Source organism: Procambarus clarkii, chromosome 49 (assembly GCF_040958095.1).
Source record: "Procambarus clarkii isolate CNS0578487 chromosome 49, FALCON_Pclarkii_2.0, whole genome shotgun sequence".
Taxonomy (NCBI): domain Eukaryota; kingdom Metazoa; phylum Arthropoda; class Malacostraca; order Decapoda; family Cambaridae; genus Procambarus; species Procambarus clarkii.
Window position 1 is genome coordinate 7,785,388 of NC_091198.1, and position 20,081 is coordinate 7,805,468.

At 38.9% G+C, this 20,081-nt stretch overlaps 1 protein-coding gene across 15 annotated transcripts in view; it reads right to left on the minus strand.

The window, feature by feature from the left end:
- Window positions 1-470: 470 nt before the first annotated feature.
- LOC123763285 (putative autophagy-related protein 11) overlaps window positions 471-20,081 on the minus strand; it is a 28,451-nt gene continuing 8,840 nt past the window's right edge. For 11 of the 15 annotated variants that reach the window (XM_069302960.1, XM_069302962.1, XM_069302963.1 and 8 more), the window contains 4 exons: window positions 11,788-11,894; window positions 6,627-6,715; window positions 4,285-4,461; window positions 471-3,584 (listed from right to left, as the gene is read on the minus strand). In XM_069302960.1, coding sequence (XP_069159061.1) covers window positions 1,626-3,584; window positions 4,285-4,461; window positions 6,627-6,715; window positions 11,788-11,894 — 2,332 coding nt within the window. In that variant the 3' untranslated portion in view covers window positions 471-1,625. The remainder of the gene's footprint in view (window positions 3,585-4,284; window positions 4,462-6,626; window positions 6,716-11,787; window positions 11,895-20,081) is intronic. The other 4 variants (XM_069302967.1, XM_069302968.1, XM_069302966.1 and 1 more) reach the window with 1 other exon arrangement.

Here is a 20,081-nt window from a genome sequence, read left to right on the forward strand (position 1 = left end):
CAATTTTCTCAGTTTTGGGTTGATCTTGCATTTCCCGTGCCAATATGAGCAAACTAGATTTTCATCCAGAATTTTGGAAGGCCATGGTAATCTCTTGGGTGCCAAAGCCTTAAGCACCAGGAAACTAATGTACTGGGGGAAAGGGTGCCTAGAAATGGCCAAATGTTTGAAAATCAACTATTTGTGAACCCAGAACCTATTTGGAATATGACTCAGATTGTGAAGGTGATACTTTATAGTATTATGATTCATAATACTATAAAGTATCACCTTCACAGGACCATTAAAGTATTAATGAGGGATAAAAAAAATTGTCAGTGCTGAGAATGTGTAGGAAATAAGCATGGAAACTTAATGTGTAGTGGTGGTGGAAGTCAGTGCATTAGTACATAGGAATTTACAGTCTCAATATCTGTGATGGAAAGAGGTTTTCACATTGTTCTTACTTCAGTAAATAATTAAATGACTGATAAACTGATAAATATGTATTTGTTTATACTGCAAGGTACAGTAATCGGCCTTGTTTATTTTACAACTAAACCAGCATTAATAGGGTAATGATGAAACATACAATGAAAACAAACAAATTTGGAATGCATTACCAAAAACCTGGTAATAATAACAAAGAATATGATGTTCTCTTTGTTAGTAGTAATAATATATATTCCAACAAATATTACATTCCTAAGCAAAAGAAAAACATGTATAATAATAATAATGCAGTGCCCTAACAAACAATAAGTTACAAAAACTGACCTCTAGACGATGATAAATGCCTAATGTTTTCTTTGTTAACATTTTGACTGTTTCCTAATAATGTCATATTTACAGTTAAGTCCTCGACCTACTCTGTGTTCTTCTAAGTGTGTTCTGAGATTTTATTGACTATCTTCTTATTCTGACATTTTCTCCCACAACTTTTGTTGCTATTGGTAATTTTTTCCGCTCCATATGTATCAGGAGTTCTACTCGTGATCTCACTCTCTCAACTTTATTTTTTTTTTAAATGCACAACTTCCATTCCAGAAATTAATTTGTTTGCTACAGTATTTTCAAAGAAATATGCAGAACACATTTACATTAAAATGTTGCATTTAAAGCATGTTTTGTATTTTCACTACAGCTACCATTTATACTGTCATTCTTATATTTTTCAATATTATGTTCAGATATTCTAAGGCCATGATATTCACTGTGATTAGTGTATTTTTTTTTAACTTGTGGAAAACGAGTAAAAAAAGAATTCTCACCAATGGGTGTACGATTATTTACATGACTGTAAATAATGAAAACAAGACCTTTGCAGGTTACCTTCTGTGGGAAATAGCCATTATTACCCATAATATGATCTTTAGAGCCAACTACAGCTTTAAAATAATTTCATGGAGTGTGTGTACAAGTAAAATCAATATCCTGAACTTTTATACCCTTATTTGAAAATATCCAACTTACCCTCGGCACAATTTCTCAATTTGTCACTCAAAAGATCAGAAGTCAACTTATTTTTATAACTGGTATGCAAAAATGTGCAATCAGATATACATGATACTAAATTTAAATTTACCAAGAAACAATTATCTTTTTCACTAACACAATTTGTAATAGCATTTTCCGTTCACCCATCCTCATGCTGTGCAGTCAATGTTCTCAGTACACACCTGGTGTGATGAGACATGTGAAGTAACTTCCCTAGCTATGCTCCTGCTATTATTTTCTGACTCTCTATTAATTTCAAAATTTAGCAAAAGTTCTAGGGAATTATCAGCAGTCACACAGCATAACTCTGATCCTCCTTGACTTTCAAGAAGATCTTCAAGTGATCTTTCAAATGTAGGATCAGTGGGAGTCTTAGATGAAGATTTACTGTTAGGAGTACTAATTAAATTGCTTAAATTCCATGAAGTACCAAAACTCCTATCCAAGTATGGAGTTTTATCTTTTCTTTGATGGGCAAAACTTAACCCACTTTCAATTTTTTCTATTTTGCGAGTAAATGTGCTAAGTTTAGGTTTATTTTCAACAGGTATTTCTTTAACTTTATGAGATTTGTCCAACTGAATTTTATCAGTACCTTTATAAAGAACTTGTAACCTTCTTTCCCCAAGCCTTCTTGCACCATTATACAATGCATTTTCATGATTTTCAAAATTATTTAATTCCTCTGCTGTAAGTTGTACATTTTTTTTTGGAGAATCTGTTAACATTGGCATGGCACTTTTGTTATGAGAATGATCCCATGTATCATAATTTTGAATCTGATCAGTGTTCCTATAAATATCATATGGAACAGTGCTTGTTGCACTTGAATTATCAAATTGAGAACCCAAAAGCATTTCTATGCGTCTGATTTCCCATTCACTGTTCGTATTGTTTTCAGTATTATTACAGGTTTTAGCATGTGTGTGTTTAGGATGTTCATATTTTCCTTGAGAATCATGATAATCTTCATTTTCATGAAATATAAATGACTCTTGTGGAATTTTCAGTGGTGCCCAAATTCTTCCTTTGTGTCGTTCTGGACTTAATGAAAGCATCTGTCGTACACGTGGAGCACCAATCATGAGACTTGACGTTGAAATGCTATTTACTGCTCTTTTCTTATTTTTACCACTCTGTTGGAATACGTTAGATTTCTTATTCCTGTTATTTTCTTCACTTTTCTTTGCTCTATTTTTTGAATAAAACTCGCTTCCCTTTTTGTCTACCTTGTGTTCCTTAATCGGCTTTGAATCGACTCTTTCTGGCGTATCAAAATCCGAGTCCATAATCGTCAACAGAGTCACATTTTGTTCAGTGTCCTCAAACACCTTAGTTCTTTTATTGCATTTATGTGTCTCAGTGTGTTTCTTGTTCTGCACTTGTTTATTCTTTATATCATCTATATAATTGTTATGCTTTGCTTCAATGTGTGACAAATCTTGTCTTACATTATCCTTTATTTTGTATGTGACTTTAGTTTTCTTCTTTTTGTAGCTGTTTATTTTATCAGGATTATACTTAGCACAAGATCCCTCATGCAATTTGTTTCTCAAAAAATCATCTCGACTAATTTCATCCTTGATTTCATGATGTGAACTGTCATTTTCTTCCAAAATGCATTGTTGCTTCCTACTCTTATTAATACTTTGAGCCTGTTGTTTCCCATTCCTTATAGCATTGGTATTCTCTTCAGTTTCTGTACTGCCAGTTTCATTTTGAATTAAGTTGTATTTTGTATTCACCTGCAATATAGTTTTGATTCTCTTGCTCCTGCTTTGAGTACCAGATGCTTCTTTCTCTTTTCTCTTACTGTTCCCATTTTCCTCTCTTGCCTCATTCTTCTCACTCTTATTTTTCACAATATCTTTCTTCATGTCCCATTGTGAAATATTTTCATCTCTAGAATTTCTATTGTCATCAACCTTCCTGTTCATATTCCAATTTTTCTTTTCTTCATTTTTACTCTCATGGTTTCCAGCTGGTATCCTGTGTGTCTCGCTCTCTTGATGTTTAACCGATTCTCCTCTATTAGAGCACCGTCTCCCTTCTGAACCTCTGAGTAAATGCTGATGTCGTGACTTCTTTTCAATACCCTCCATTTCCAGCTGAAGAATTAATAGTATTTAGAATTATTTAATTTAATCATCTCGGTTTGATTAAAACAGTCAAATTAACTAGTCATCACCTACACTGAAAAGGGCATTTAGGAGTTCAATTTCCACACTCCAGCTAGACAAGTTCAGTTTCATGACAATGGTCAAGATAGGTATCTCCTCAGGTAGTGAGATGAGTACACAATGGTATAATGACATGGGGATGTAATGAGTACAGGAGGTACAAAGGATGTAATGAGCAAGGGGTGGTTTAATGAGCACAAGGGGTGTAGTTAGCACAGGGAGGTGTAAAGGGTACAGAGGATGTAATGAGCATGGGGGGTGTAACGAGCACAGGGGGGTGTGATGACATTACTTTTAAAGAACACAATAAAGTGGCTGTAAGAAAAATGACAAGTAAAATAAGAACAATACAGTATTTGAGACAAGAGGTGCCATACCAGCGACGATTCTAAAATAAAGTTCTAAATATCTAAATACGTATACTGTATATAAATTGACTGAATATGAATTCTGCACAAAAATGTGCATATCTCACCTTTTAAAAGTATTTGGTAGTAAAAAATACTGAAGATAGCAGTAATACAATTTTATTAAACAGGTATCAAGATAAACACTGCTCAATAATAATACATTATTACACATTTTACATCTGTTAAGATATGAATTTTTATTTTTTTGATCAACATACCTTAAGTAAAAACCTTGAGAATGGTCCATGGATGGATGTAGGTCTAATGAGGCAAATTCTTGAGTTCTTTCTATTAATGTTACTCCCATGTTGCATATCATTTACAGGCTGAGATCCAATATTCTTTCCTCCACAAACACTACTTGAGGAGTAGTGTCCAAGTGTCACCTTATCTTGCTGTAATGAAATGAAATGCATGACAATGAATACTGTATATATATAATAATATAATATATCAATCAAATCTATATTGTAAGAGAGAATGTCTGTTTGTTTATCTGTTCAAAGTCGGAAGCCATACACTTGGGGCCCCAGGCTTGCCCAAATTGGCAGAGAGAATGGTCTGGGGTATGGGATGAATATAGGCTGGTTATGATTGTCAGAATTCAAAAGGGAACAGCGTGCCAGAGCCTTATTCAGACCCCCCACGATGATTTAGCTGTGTACCTGATGGACAGTGCCAGATGGATAGTCATATGGATAAATGGACAGATGGATGGATAGATGGCCAGATACATGTATGGATAGATAAATAGGTGCATAGATGGATGGAAAGATAGTTGAATGAATAGATAGATGGATGGAAAAATAGTTGAATGAATAGATAGAGGGATGGAAAGATAGTTGGATAGATGGATGGATAAAAAAATAGACAAATAGGAGACAGACACATACCCAGGCAATGCTGGGTACCATCTTAGTAATTTATATTTGCATGCATCGCTGGGATACATAGTACAAATATACATCAAAGATAATTCTCCATCTAACAGCTTGTATCATTTGTTATAGGGAAAGGAGGACCTTGACTTGGTTGCCTACTGTGCAAGAAAATGGACTTGTCTATGTATATAAGTTTGTGTTCATCAGAAACGTTGTTTCTTTATTTACTATTTGTTCCTGCAGAATCGAGCTATTAGCTCTTGGACCCCGCTTTTCTAACCAATATTTTTTCCTTTATTATGCCTACTACATACATTTCTCTGTAACACACACACACATCTCCAGGAAGCAGCCCGTAGCAGCTATCTAACTCTTGGGTACCCATTTACTGCTAGGTAACAGGCACGTCAGGATGAAAGAAACTCTGCCCTTTTGTTTCTGCCTCGGTCGGGAATCAAACTTAGGCCCTTAGAACTACAACTCCCGAGTGCTGTCCACTCAACCGTGAGGCTTCCCCCATATGCAATATGCATCTATGTATCTGTCACAATGTCTGTGTGACTATGACATGTCTGACTTTGTCTCTATGACAGCCTGTCTTTTCTATCATTTTTTATATAAAATCAAGCATTGAATGAAATGTCCTTCTCTGGTGGGCCCTCAGATGTCTGGAGATGTACCAGGCCTCTCAGACCCATCCTTGCCTAACAGAAGTCAAAACCAGAATCTGCCTCTATAAGGCATAGGGAAATTCAGGAATAGAGATCGGCATAAAACCAAGGAAAAAGCCACCAGAAAGCATTAGCTCAACAAGCAACTAGCTGTCCTGCACCCGATTGTCACTAGGTGATAGCATATGACACTCAAGGCTCCATCCAGCCTGCCCCCTCACTTATGAACTGCCCAAATCAAACCTTCTGCACCTCATGTGGAAGAGGGAACAAAGCAGGGATGGAGATCTATCAAAGGCCCAATAGCAAAAGGCATTTCATTATATATATTCAACGCTTGATTTTAAATAATCCACTACCCGATATGTAGAATAAATCTCGAACTTTGTCTATATACGACAAATGAGAATGTATGCTGTTTAGGATTGTAAAAGTACTTCAATCACATATGGTTAAGTACGCAATAACCCACTGCATTATAAGTAGGAGAACAGATCTCTAACCCTGTCTATGTAAAACAGATGAGAATCTATGTATGCTTGATAGCACTGAAAACAAAATTCCAATTACTTTCCGTGGTTGAGTGCTCAATAACTCACTATACTATATGTTGTCTAAAAGATCTCAAACCCTGTCCATGGAGGACAGAAGAAAATGTATATATGCTGGTTAGCATTGTAAGTGAATAATGGCCCCATCTGTGTTAAAAAATAAACTACAAATGGTATTTAAAGTCTCCGCGGCGCAGTGGTAAGAAACTCGCCCGGGGTTTCGCGAGCGCTTTGGTTTGGGTTCGTATCCTGGCCGGGGAGGATTGACCAGGTGCCAATCCTTAACTATAGCCTCTGTTCACCCAGCAGTGAATGGGTACCTGGTTGTTAAACGATTCGACAAATGTATTCCGGGGAAAATTAGGATTAAGGACCTGCCCGAAACGCTACGTGTGCTAGTGGCTTTACAGGAATGTAAACTCTTGTATATGTAAATACCTGTACAGTAATTTATTACCTTTTGAAATACAGGTATGTGATCTGTAGAAGCAGAACCCTTTTTAATCCTCTCACACACCATCCCCTCACTTCTCCATCTTTGTGAACCTGTAGATAAGGGTAATAATTAGCTGAAGATATTTTTATGAAGGAAAAATATGATTCTCAAGCTATATAGAGCACTGTTTCTTAGAGAGGTCCACTTGAACCTCCAATGGAGGAAGTTATAGTTAAGTAGTTTTGCCCAAGACAATTGAATATATCAGTATTACTGTTAAGTATTTCATATGAACCTGTATTGTATTTGTATGAACCTGTATTGTATCTGGATGGGGTTCTGGGAGTTCTTCTACTCCCCAAGCCAGGGCCAGGCTTGACTTGAGAGAACTTGGCCCAACAGTATGAGGTATGCACAAAGTATATTTCAGGGATAATATGAGGTGAAAGTTTTATCATAGTGTGAGGAACTGCATAGTATGTTTCAAACCAAAAGTAGGTTGATTCTCACTGCACATAAACAAGTGTGTCTGGATGATATGTCCCCACTATAACAATTATGGTGGGGGAGGAGTTAGGAAAGCCTAGATCTGCTAAGAGAGGAATGTGACCTGGAATTTTGAGAAGTACTGATCTAGAGCATAGGTGTCCAATACACCCACCACTAGTCACATTTGACAAATTAATGCTTGTCATTAGTGAAGACTTCTTCCAATTTCAAAACAGTATTACAAATTTATGTTTCTGTGCATGGACCCCTCAGTGGCTCCTGTGGAGCCACTGAGGGGACCTTCCTAGATCACTGATTATTCACCAAGCACTGAACAACTGAGTCCCATGAGAACATGTAGCTTAGCAAACTGTTCTGTCCTCTAATTACAGAGCAAGGAGCTCAGTGGAGAGCATACTTAAATCCACCATGGAGATAAACTTCCCTGCTATAATGCCTAGAAATATTTAAAATCACTCAGCATTGGTAAACAGTGATCTTAACACTTTCGCGCTTTAGATTAGAGATAACTCGTCACCGTTTTTTCTTACGATTCCGCATAACAGCCTACTTTTCTCGTCCATCGAAAAAATATTTCTATAAATTCCATTTTTTAACCGAAATGGATGGGGATACTCTCAGATTGGCCTTAGCCTTATGACTCAGCCTTATTGGGGTGGAACAGCGAGGAATGGCCAACAACAACAAGCATATCACATGTTCCCGACATAGATGCCAGCGCAGCTCCTCCTGCTGACGCGGCAGTTTCAACACCCGGCCCATCTGGTGCGAGGCGTCCTCTGTTCACCTCAACACCTCAAGCCCACTCATCAACCACAAATTCTGAAATGGACATTGAGGACATAGAACCACTTGATGTTTCTGATTTCATAGAAGATTCTACTACAAGTTTGGTGGTTCCTGTAGAAGACAATATTCCTCCAGTGCATCCAAGAAATACAAGAATTATAGATTCAGAACAACGTCTCAACTACAAGTTGACGCATGAATTCGTGCACTTGGCTAAAAAAAGAAGATGCCGTGTTTGTTTCAAGTCTGGCAAAAGGAGGGACGTGATATATGGATGTAAAACTTGTGATGTGGCACTGTGCGCTGCGCCTTGCTACACAAGGTACCACCGAAGAAAGATATTTTGGGTGGAGAAAAAAATAACCACCGGCAACAGCTTCACTCCACCTAAGAAACATCAGATGAGCAACTTCAGGATCAGAAGCCTGAAGATGGTGGAGTGAAGAAAAAATGCTCAACTGTTGATCTTCAATCAACATAGACAGGGTAAGTACACCTATTTGGAATTTTTTATCATCTATAAGAAGTTATATTATATACGTTTTGTAGAGAATTTATTTGCGAATTTTTTGGTATCAGAATGAATATTATATCACATAAACTTCTATGAGTAAAAAAAAAAAACACAAAGTATGTTTGGGGGTGTGGCGGGTGTGGCTCTGGGTGTGGCGGCCGTGTGGCAGTGGGTTCCCTTTAGCCGTTGATATATCCAACACGTGGGAAATATTTGTATGTGTTATGTATATGTCTGTGTAGGGAATTTTACTGCGATCACTGTCATACAAATTATAAAATGTTTCAACAAGTATAAACATGACAAACATCAAACGAACGAAAACAATGCGTTCGTTTCTGCCGCGAACGCATACTGAGCGACGTGGTTCTATATTTGGCGCTTCTCTTACACATGCTTTGTACAAATGTTATACATTTCATCTTATAGAAAATTTTATTGCGAACACATTGGTATAAAAAAGAAATACGTACATAGAAAAGTAGGGTCAGGAAACGTATAAATGTATAAACATTCCAAGCATGATTTCCCCCCCTGTGTTTTCGCCAGTGCACTCGCGGCTAACTACTCTCCACTTCACACACTTTTGCGGGTGGGCAATTACCTATATTAAACATTCATATGCATATGTCCGTGTAGAGAATTTTATTGCGATTCCAATGATACCAAAATTAGCGATGTAGGACAACTGTAGGCTTCGCAACCATTAAGAGAGTGGAAACATTTTGTTGTTGTTTGGCGCTCTCGGCGAGTGATCTGCATAGTTTTTTATTTGGTGTTGATACTCCTTATGCTTGGGCGGCATTTTATAGGTATGCTCTTATAGACAATTTCATTGCGAACACAGTGATACCAAATTTAAATACGTGTGCCTTCAATTATTGTCAGGACAACAGTCAAAAGAGTGTACACTTTTTCGGTCTTACCGCGTAGGCGCGCGAAGTGCCGAAAGCATCTGGGGTATTGATTTTTTTTGAGCGCCGAGAGCGCGAAAGTGTTAAGCAACTCTAAAATTGCTAAGTATCCTTCTGAGCTAAAAAGGCACCATTATTGAATGTAATGAAATGCCTCTCACTGGGACGACCTCTGTGGCTCCTTGAGGCTATCTCACCGAGATTGCTTCCCCCTCCCTAATTAGTCATGTCACCCATAGGAGTCCTGTATGGCCTCATGGGGACAAGAGGATGAACCTTGCACAGAGGCACAAGGAGCAGGGGATTGTCACAATCACCCTCACCAAGAGAATATCCAGAAAGTAAGCAAAGCAATACAGACAACTACAGTACATGGTTAAAAGAAAACAAAGAACTGAAATAGCCAAACAACTCTGCAAAAGATTCACTCAGAAACTAGCTCGAACCTCTCTAGTTACAACTGACTACCAACCAACCACCGGGAGCTCCTGGCTTCCATGATATCTTTGCCTCGGTCCGGAGCTGAAAGACAATGAAGGCTCTATCAGAAAGAGGCATTTATTACATTCAAAGCTGGTTTTCTGGAAAAGTCAAATAATGGCTCCCCTGAAGCTAACAACAGTGCAGAAAGAAAACATAGGACTTGCCCCTAACCAACTACAAGTGAGGTGCAAATCCATGAAAATTACCTCCGAGTAACAAGGAAGGAACCTCTCTGTGAAAAGAAAAAGGAGAGACAAAATGGAGGAGGCAAACATAAGGAAAAGGGACCAAGCCAAATCAAAAGCCTGGGTAAGCATGGCATGCAGAAATCCAAGATGGGCCAAGAAAACACTGGGTACAGCAAAAATCTGGAGTATACCAGGAGAGGGTTTTGGGAGTTCTTCTACCCTCTGAACCCGGCCTGGAACCAGGCTCGACAGCCTTTGTAGATTTGTTACATAGATCCTTCCTGATCAATAACCATACTGTCTGCTATAACATTTCTATCCAGGTGTTCTGCCCATTTGTTTTTAATTATTTTTTGCAATATTTTGACTACTACACTTGTTAATGACTCTGGTCTATAGGTAATATAGAGTTAATAAGGTCTTCCTTACTGCCACTTTTGTAGTGGGACTATGTTAGGCTTTTTCCATATATTTGCCAAGACTCCTGTACACAGAAATAACTGAAAAATCAATTGAAGTGGAAAGCTGAGCTCAGATGTGCATTCTCTCAGAACTCGAGATGAATTCCATCTGTGCCAACTGCATTGTTCCTACTTTGCTCCTTGAGCATTTTCTCCACTTCATCTCAAGACACCTCTATGTGCTCCATGTTGTTCTCTAGAAGTCTTATTGTACCTGAATTGTACCTGGATGGAGTTCCGGGAGTTCTACTTCCCAAGCCGAGCCCGGGGCTGGGTTGTGTCTGGTTCTTTGAAAATTTAATTTATCACAAACAGATTTTGAACTATTTGTTTAGTGTTTCACACATTTCCTTTTCATTTTTCATGAATCTTTTCACATTTTCAATCTCTGAATTTTATCCTTTACATGCAATTTGCTTTTGATGAATTTATATAAACAGCCTGGTTCTGCTTTACATTTCTCTGCTATCCCTTTCTCAAAAATGTTTCTGCCTGTCTTCTCACTGCTGTGTAGTTGTTTCTTACTTCTTTGTACTGCTTGTGTGCTTGCATGTGTGTGTCAGTGTGAAAAAGGGGCTGTTCAAAAGCCTGGACCCAAGACCAAGTCTCAAAAGTTGCTGCCAGAGCAGTGGCCTGCAGTCAGTCCATGTCAACATACAATAATGGCCATAGAGATGGCAATTCTGGAGCCCTCTTTATTCATGCAATTAGTTCCAGGGGAAGATAACCTTGAAACTAAGCTGACTGCAAAGTAATGAAATATTCAGACACTCATATAACAGGAAAACATGCAATGTAAGCAAACTAAAGCAACAGACAGCCTGCACTTTCAAAAAATTACAAAAACTTTACAATATGTCTGTGCCAAGCTAGACAACTTGGTAGCTTGTCCAGCTACAGCTGGACATCTTGTACAGGTAGACAGCTAAGCTAAAAGTGAATTTGCTGGCTCCCTGGGTGTGCTGGGTATCTTGTGTTCCTACCTGGTAGTGGTTAAGTAATGGTTAACTTAGTAGTGGTACAGTAATTTGCAAATTGATAACTGGCTGTCTTGGTGATCCTAAATATTGCTTGCAAAAGGAAGGGGGGGGGGGGAAGAGGAATTAAGAGGTTTGTTTCTGTTCTAATTAATGATTGAGAATATGCTTCTCTAGCTGCTCACCCCAATCACATGACAAGGTTTGAAAATATATTTACAATGTAGTGACAAAGGTTAGAGCCTGGCTGATAGTTCAGGGCAATAACTGATTGGGCTAGCTCAGATATAAGGTACCATATCATCTCCAGGCACTCCTAAACCAACTGTTTACTATATATCCTTACCTATCCTGGGTCGTTGAGGTACAGATCCTGCCAGCTGATGTTTCTCTGATGGCTCCTCACAACATACAACATATCTTGGCTTAACACTACTGCTTTCCTGGGATATCCTGAGAAATAGTGACCTAAGTTACCAATTGCACTTTAAGCTTGTATTACTACAGTAGAAATGTTCACACTTATGCAGCTGAAATGAAGTACAAGGCTACAGTAATTTCTTCAAAATTCTGAGATGAGTAGAAAAAAAAAAGCATTGAATGTAAAGAAATGCATCTTTCTGGTACAACTTCCAATGGCTCTAAAACTATTTTGTTGAAATGGCTTCCCACTACTAGGTCAAATTAGTCACAGGAGTCATGTGTAGCCTACTGTACATCAAAGCCAGAACCAGACCCCCAACTCACAGAGGTGTAAAGAGCTGGGGACTTATCACCCTCACTAGGAAAGCATTCAGAAAGTCAATGAAGCTTTACGAACAACTTCAATGTGTATAGAAAAAGGAAGCATCAAAACAGCCAAACAACTCCACAAATGATGCAGTCTAAACAATATGTTTCTTCGAAAATAGCTCAAATCTGTTTGTATTGATAAGCACCGCCAGGTGGCCCAGAGCCACATCCCAAAGCCAAGTCCAATGGTCAGCTAACTGACCAACCTTTCCTAAGGCCAGGCTTGTTAATACAGTGGTCATCCACCAAGCCACATCCATCAATTTTAACATAGTGTGGTAAAAATAGGTTTCCTCTATAATAATAATTTATTCATGACAGTGTAATAATGTTCTGTATATAGTTAGGCAAAAGTTAGGTCAGATGTTTAGGTTCTATTGTATTTGTAGAACGTGGGTAAAGCATTTGCAGAGTTGGCGTCTGAACAGTGGTCATCAGCAAAGCACTGTTTGAGAATTATTTTATATATATATATATATATATATATATATATATATATATATATATATATATATATATATATATATATATTATTAAATATGACCGAAAAAGTAAGATTAATAATTCTAACACGAATTTTCTCAATCTTTCGTACATTACGCTTCACTGTTGGAGGTAAATCAAAAATCACTTCTCCAAAATTCATTTTTATTTCTAGTCTGACGCGACACGGGCGCGTTTCGTAAAACTTATTACATTTTCAAAGACTTCACAAATACACAACTGATTAGAACTTGCGTTTCCCTGATTTTATATCTACATTTGAGTGAGGTGGGAAGGGTGATGTGGCATTACATTTGAGTGAGGTGGGAAGGATGATGTGGCATTAACACAAGACAGAACACTAGAGGATATTAATAGGGTATTAAAAGTATCAACACAAGACAGAACAGAAACAATGGGTATTGAATAGAAGTGTTTGTAGAGAGCCTATTGGTCCATATTTCTTGATGCTTCTATATTGGAGCGGAGTCTTGAGGTGGGTAGAATATAGTTGTGCAATAATTGGCTGTTGATTGCTGGTGTTGACTTCTTGATGTGTAGTGCCTCGCAAACGTCAAGCCGCCTGCTATCGCTGTATCTATCGATGATTTCTGTGTTGTTTACTAGGATTTCTCTGGCGATGGTTTGGTTATGGGAAGAGATTATACGTTCCTTAATGGAGCCCTGTTGTTTATGCATCGTTAAACGCCTAGAAAGAGATGTTGTTGTCTTGCCTATATACTGGGTTTTTTGGAGCTTACAGTCCCCAAGTGGGCATTTGAAGGCATAGACGACGTTAGTCTCTTTTAAAGCGTTCTGTTTCGAGTCTGGAGAGTTTCTCATGAGTAGGCTGGCCGTTTTTCTGGTTTTATAGTAAATCGTCAGTTGTATCCTCTGATTTTTGTCTGTAGGGATAACGTTTCTATTAACAATATCTTTCAGGACCCTTTCCTCTGTTTTATGAGCTGTGGAAAAGAAGTTCCTGTAAAATAGTCTAATAGGGGGTATAGGTGTTGTGTTAGTTACAACTAACACAACACCTATACCCCCTATTAGACTATTTTACAGGAACTTCTTTTCCACAGCTCATAAAACAGAGGAAAGGGTCCTGAAAGATATTGTTAATAGAAACGTTATCCCTACAGACAAAAATCAGAGGATACAACTGACGATTTACTATAAAACCAGAAAAACGGCCAGCCTACTCATGAGAAACTCTCCAGACTCGAAACAGAACGCTTTAAAAGAGACTAACGTCGTCTATGCCTTCAAATGCCCACTTGGGGACTGTAAGCTCCAAAAAACCCAGTATATAGGCAAGACAACAACATCTCTTTCTAGGCGTTTAACGATGCATAAACAACAGGGCTCCATTAAGGAACGTATAATCTCTTCCCATAACCAAACCATCGCCAGAGAAATCCTAGTAAACAACACAGAAATCATCGATAGATACAGCGATAGCAGGCGGCTTGACGTTTGCGAGGCACTACACATCAAGAAGTCAACACCAGCAATCAACAGCCAATTATTGCACAACTATATTCTACCCACCTCAAGACTCCGCTCCAATATAGAAGCATCAAGAAATATGGACCAATAGGCTCTCTACAAACACTTCTATTCAATACCCATTGTTTCTGTTCTGTCTTGTGTTGATACTTTTAATACCCTATTAACCACTGCACTGCGCAAAGCGCCTTTAGGCGCTCAGAGAGTTGTGCTTTTTGTTTTTTAATTTGGCTATATTTTAATGTTTTTTAATGTTTTCATTACTATTTGTGTTTTGAAATGGAAATAGTTGACTTTATAAACATTTTGACATTAAATTTACCTGAACATTTGTAAAAATAACAAAATTATGTCCTTGACAATTGCACCAAGACGTTTTTGCCGAAAATAGGTGAGCAGTGCAAGGGTTAATATCCTCTAGTGTTCTGTCTTGTGTTAATGCCACATCATCCTTCCCACCTCACTCAAATGTAATGCCACATCACCCTTCCCACCTCACTCAAATGTAGATATAAAATCAGGGAAACGCAAGTTCTAATCAGTTGTGTATTTGTGAAGTCTTTGAAAATGTAATAAGTTTTACGAAACGCGCCCGTGTCGCGTCAGACTAGAAATAAAAATGAATTTTGGAGAAGTGATTTTTGATTTACCTCCAACAGTGAAGCGTAATGTACGAAAGATTGAGAAAATTCGTGTTAGAATTATTAATCTTACTTTTTCGGTCATATTTAATAATATATGTCTACAGGAAAGACTGCTACCAAAATATACTAATATATATATATATATATATATATATATATGTATATATATATATATATATATATATATATATATATATGTATATATATATATATATATATATATATATATATATATATATATATATATATATATATATATATATACATATATATATATATATATATATATATATATACATATATATATATATATATATATATATATATATATATATATATATATATATATATATATATATACATATATATATATATATATATATATATATATATGTATATATATATATATATATATATATATATATATATATATATATATATATATATATATATATATATATATATACATATATATATATATATATATATATATATATATATATATGTCGTACCTAATAGCCAGAACGCACTTATCCGCCTACTATGCAAGGCCCGATTTGCCTAATAAGCCAAGTTTTCATGAATTAATGTTTTTTCGACTACCTAACCTACCTAACCTAACCTAACTAAACTTTTTCGGCTACCTAACCTAACCTAACCTATAAAGATAGGTTAGGTTAGGTTAGGTAGGGTTGGTTAGGTTTGGTCATATATCTACGTTAATTCTAAATCCAATAAAAAAAAATTGACCTCATACATAATGAAATGGGTAGCTTTATCATTTCATAAGAAAAAAATTAGAGAAAATATATTAATTCAGGAAAACTTGGCTTATTAGGCAAATCGGGCCTTGCATAGTAGGCTGAGAACTGCGTTCTGGCTACTAGGTACGACATATATATATATACATATATATATATATATATATATATATATATATATATATATATATATATATATACATATATATACATATATATATATACATATACATATATATATATATACATATACATATATATATATATATATATATATATATATATACAGAGCACCACTTGGTTTCCGAACCCCTTGGGGACGAGACCCGTCGGTTAACATGTAAGTTCGTATACGAGAAATAGAGGGGAAAAAATAAACTAGAAATGTAAAAAGAAATTTTTCCGAAAAAATTTACGAAAAAACTCTAGGGGAAAAAATCGACAGGTTCATAGCGTAAATGCGACTGTGTTTTGTTTGTACTCACCAATAAGTGAAGTCCTGATCCGCTTTATAAAAGTCCTTAATTGTTCCTAACTGATTATTAAGACGTCTGGCAAACATCCTCTGGATGTTTCCTGCCAGCCTGCAGGCACATCCTGCCTAAAATATACGATGATGTACTGTACATTTAAGAAACAAATCTGGGTTACAGGTCTGTGGAGTGTGGTTAGGCTTACGGAGTCAGCCGGTCCCTCCCCCACCACCGATACACCTCCCCCTCTCCCCCCACCCCAAACCCATACACACACACACGCACACTCAAAGGTCACGTGGTTCATGGTTCACTTCAACACCCATATATCGCTTCCTGCCTGCCTGCCTCCTTCCCAGCCTGCAAGCCTGCCTGCCTGCCTGCCTGCCTGCCTCCTTCCCAGCCTGCAAGCCTGCCTGCCTGCCTGCCTCCTTCCCAGCCTGCAAGCCTGCCTGCCTGCCTGCCTCCTTCCCAGCCTGCAAGCCTGCCTGCCTGCCTGCCTCCTTCCCAGCCTGCAAGCCTGCCTGCCTGCCTGCCTCCTTCCCAGCCTGCAAGTCTGCCTGCCTGCCTGCCTCCTTCCCAGCCTGCAAGCCTGCCTGCCTGCCTGCCTCCTTCCCAGCCTGCAAGCCTGCCTGCCTGCCTGCCTGCCTCCTTCCCAGCCTGCAAGCCTGCCTGCCTCCTTCCCAGCCTGCAAGCTTGCCTGCCTGCCTGCCTCCTTCCCAGCCTGCAAGCCTGCCTGCCTCCTTCCCAGCCTGCAAGCCTGCCTGCCTCCTTCCCAGCCTGCAAGCCTGCCTGCCTCCTTCCCAGCCTGCAAGCCTGCCTGCCTCCTTCCCAGCCTGCAAGCCTGCCTGCCTCCTTCCCAGCCTGCAAGCCTGCCTGCCTGCCTGCCTCCTTCCCAGCCTGCAAGCCTGCCTGCCTCCTTCCCAGCCTGCCTGCCTGCCTGCCTCCTTCCCAGCCTGCAAGCCTGCCTGCCTGCCTGCCTCCTTCCCAGCCTGCAAGCCTGCCTGCCTGCCTGCCTCCTTCCCAGCCTGCCTGCCTGCCTGCCTGCCTGCCTCCTTCCCAGCCTGCCTGCCTGCCTGCCTCCTTCCCAGCCTGCAAGCCTGCCTGTCTGCCTGCCTCCTTCCCAGCCTGCAAGCCTGCCTGCCTGCCTGCCTCCTTCCCAGCCTGTAAGCCTGCCTGCCTGCCTGCCTCCTTCCCAGCCTGCCTGCCTGCCTGCCTCCTTCCCAGCCTGCAAGCCTGCCTGCCTGCCTGCCTCCTTCCCAGCCTGCCTGCCTGCCTCCCTCCTTCCCAGCCTGCAAGCCTGCCTGCCTGCCTGCCTCCTTCCCAGCCTGCAAGCCTGCCTGCCTGCCTGCCTCCTTCCCAGCCTGCAAGCCTGCCTGTCTGCCTGCCTCCTTCCCAGCCTGCAAGCCTGCCTGCCTGCCTGCCTCCTTCCCAGCCTGCAAGCCTGCCTGCCTCCTTCCCAGCTTGCAAGCCTGCCTGCCTGCCTGCCTCCTTCCCAGCCTGCCTGCCTGCCTGCCTCCTTCCCAGCCTGCCTGCCTGCCTGCCTCCTTCCCAGCCTGCCAGCCTGCTTCCTTTCCAGCCAGCCTGCCTCCCTCCCTGCCATCATGCTAACGGGTAGTGTGTGTTAGGCTTATCTTCGGGAATGAGCCGGTCTCGCCCCCACCACCAACAAACCACCCGCCCCCCTACATCCCATCTCTCAAGGTCACGCGGTTCAACCGCGTGACTACCACTCACTCCCTGCTGCGCCTGCCTGCCTGCCTGTGCCTGCCTGCCTGTGCCTGCCTGCCTGTGCCTGCCTGCCTGTGCCTGCCTGCCTGTGCCTGCCTGCCTGTGCCTGCCTGCCTGTGCCTGCCAGCCTGCCTTTCCCTCCCTAATTCTCACTACTGCCATCCCTTCCTGCCTACCTCCTAGCATCTCTCCCTACCTCCCCCTCCCTCTTAGCATCTCTCCCTACCTCCTAACATCTCTCCCTACCTCCCCCTCCCTCCTAGCATCTCTCTCTCCCCCTCTCTCACTGATTCTCCCCCCCCCTCATTCATACTGCCTCCCACCTAAACTCCATCGTCCATCCACCCACTGGTCAGCCATCACTGATGCAATGCGTGCATTTGGAGCCAACATGGTGCACAGATGTTTCTTGATTGTGCAGATATGTAAAACAAAAGCACAGAATGAACATTCCAGCCTTATGGCAATTCAAAATAATAGGAATAATAGGCCGTGAATCTGTGAAGTCACAGCGGGCAAACTGGACCATCTCCCACCCACCACAACAAACCGGCGTGACGCTTGGCGGACCCCTTCCTACCCGAACTTTGTTCGGGTAGCATGACTCCCCAACCCCAATCGGGAAACTGGAAGTTTCGGATAACTAAAGTTCGGAAACCAAGTGGTGCTCTGTATATATATATATATATATATATATATATATATATATATATATATATATATATACATATATATATATATATACATATATATATATATATATATACATATATATATATATATATACATATATATATATATATATATATATATATATATATATACATATATATATATATATATACATATATATATATATATATACATATATATATATATATACATATATATATATATATACATATATATATATATGTCGTACCTAGTAGCCAGAACTCACTTCTCAGCCTACTATTCAAGGCCCGATTTGCCTAATAAGCCAAGTTTTCCTGAATTATTATATTTACTATAATTTTTTTCTTATGAAATGATAAAGCAACCCTTTTCTCTATGTATGAGGTCAATTCGTTTTATTGGAGTTAAAATTAACGTAGATATATGACCGAACCTAACCAACCCTACCTAACCTAACCTAACCTATATTTATAGGTAAGGTTAGGTTAGGTAGCCAAAAAAAGCTAGGTTAGGTTAGGTTAGGTAGGTTAGGTAGACGAAAAAACATTAATTCATGAAAACTTGGCTTATTAGGCAAATCGGGCCTTGAATAGTAGGCTGAGAAGTGCGTTCTGGCTATTAGGTACGACATATATATACATATATATATATATATATATATACATATATATATATATATATATACATATATATATATATATATATATATATACATATATATATATATACATATATATATATATATATATATACATATATATATATATATATATATATACATATATATATATATATATATATATATATATATATATATATATATATATATATATATATATATATATATATATATATATATATATATATATATGTCGTACCTAATAGCCAGAACGCACTTCTCAGCCTACTATGCAAGGCCCGATTTGCCTAATAAGCCAAGTTTTCCTGAATTAATATATTTTTTCTAATTTTTTCCTTATGAAGTGATAAAGCTACCCATTTCATTATGTATGAGGTCAATTTTTTTTTATTGGAGTTAAAATTAACGTAGATATATGACCGAACCTAACCATCCCTACCTAACCTAACCTAACCTATCTCTATCGGTTAGGTTAGGTTAGGTAGCAGAAAAAGTTAGGTTAGGTTAGGTTAGGTAGGTTAGGTAGTCGAAAAAACATTAATTCATGAAAACTTGGCTTATTAGGTAAATTGGGCCATACATAGTTGGCTGAGAAGTGCGTTCTGGCTATTAGGTACGACATATATATATATATATATATATATGTCGTACCTAATAGCCAGAACGCACTTCTCAGCCTACTATTCAAGACCCGATTTGCCTAATAAGCCAAGTTTTCATGAATTAATGTTTTTTCGTCTACCTAACCTACCTAACCTAACCTAACCTAGCTTTTTTTGGCTACCTAACCTAACCTTACCTATAAATATTGGTTAGGTTAGGTTAGGTAGGGTTGGTTAGGTTCGGTCATATATCTACATTAATTTTAACTCCAATAAAAAAAAATTGACCTCATACATAGAGAAAAGGGTTGCTTTATCATTTCATAA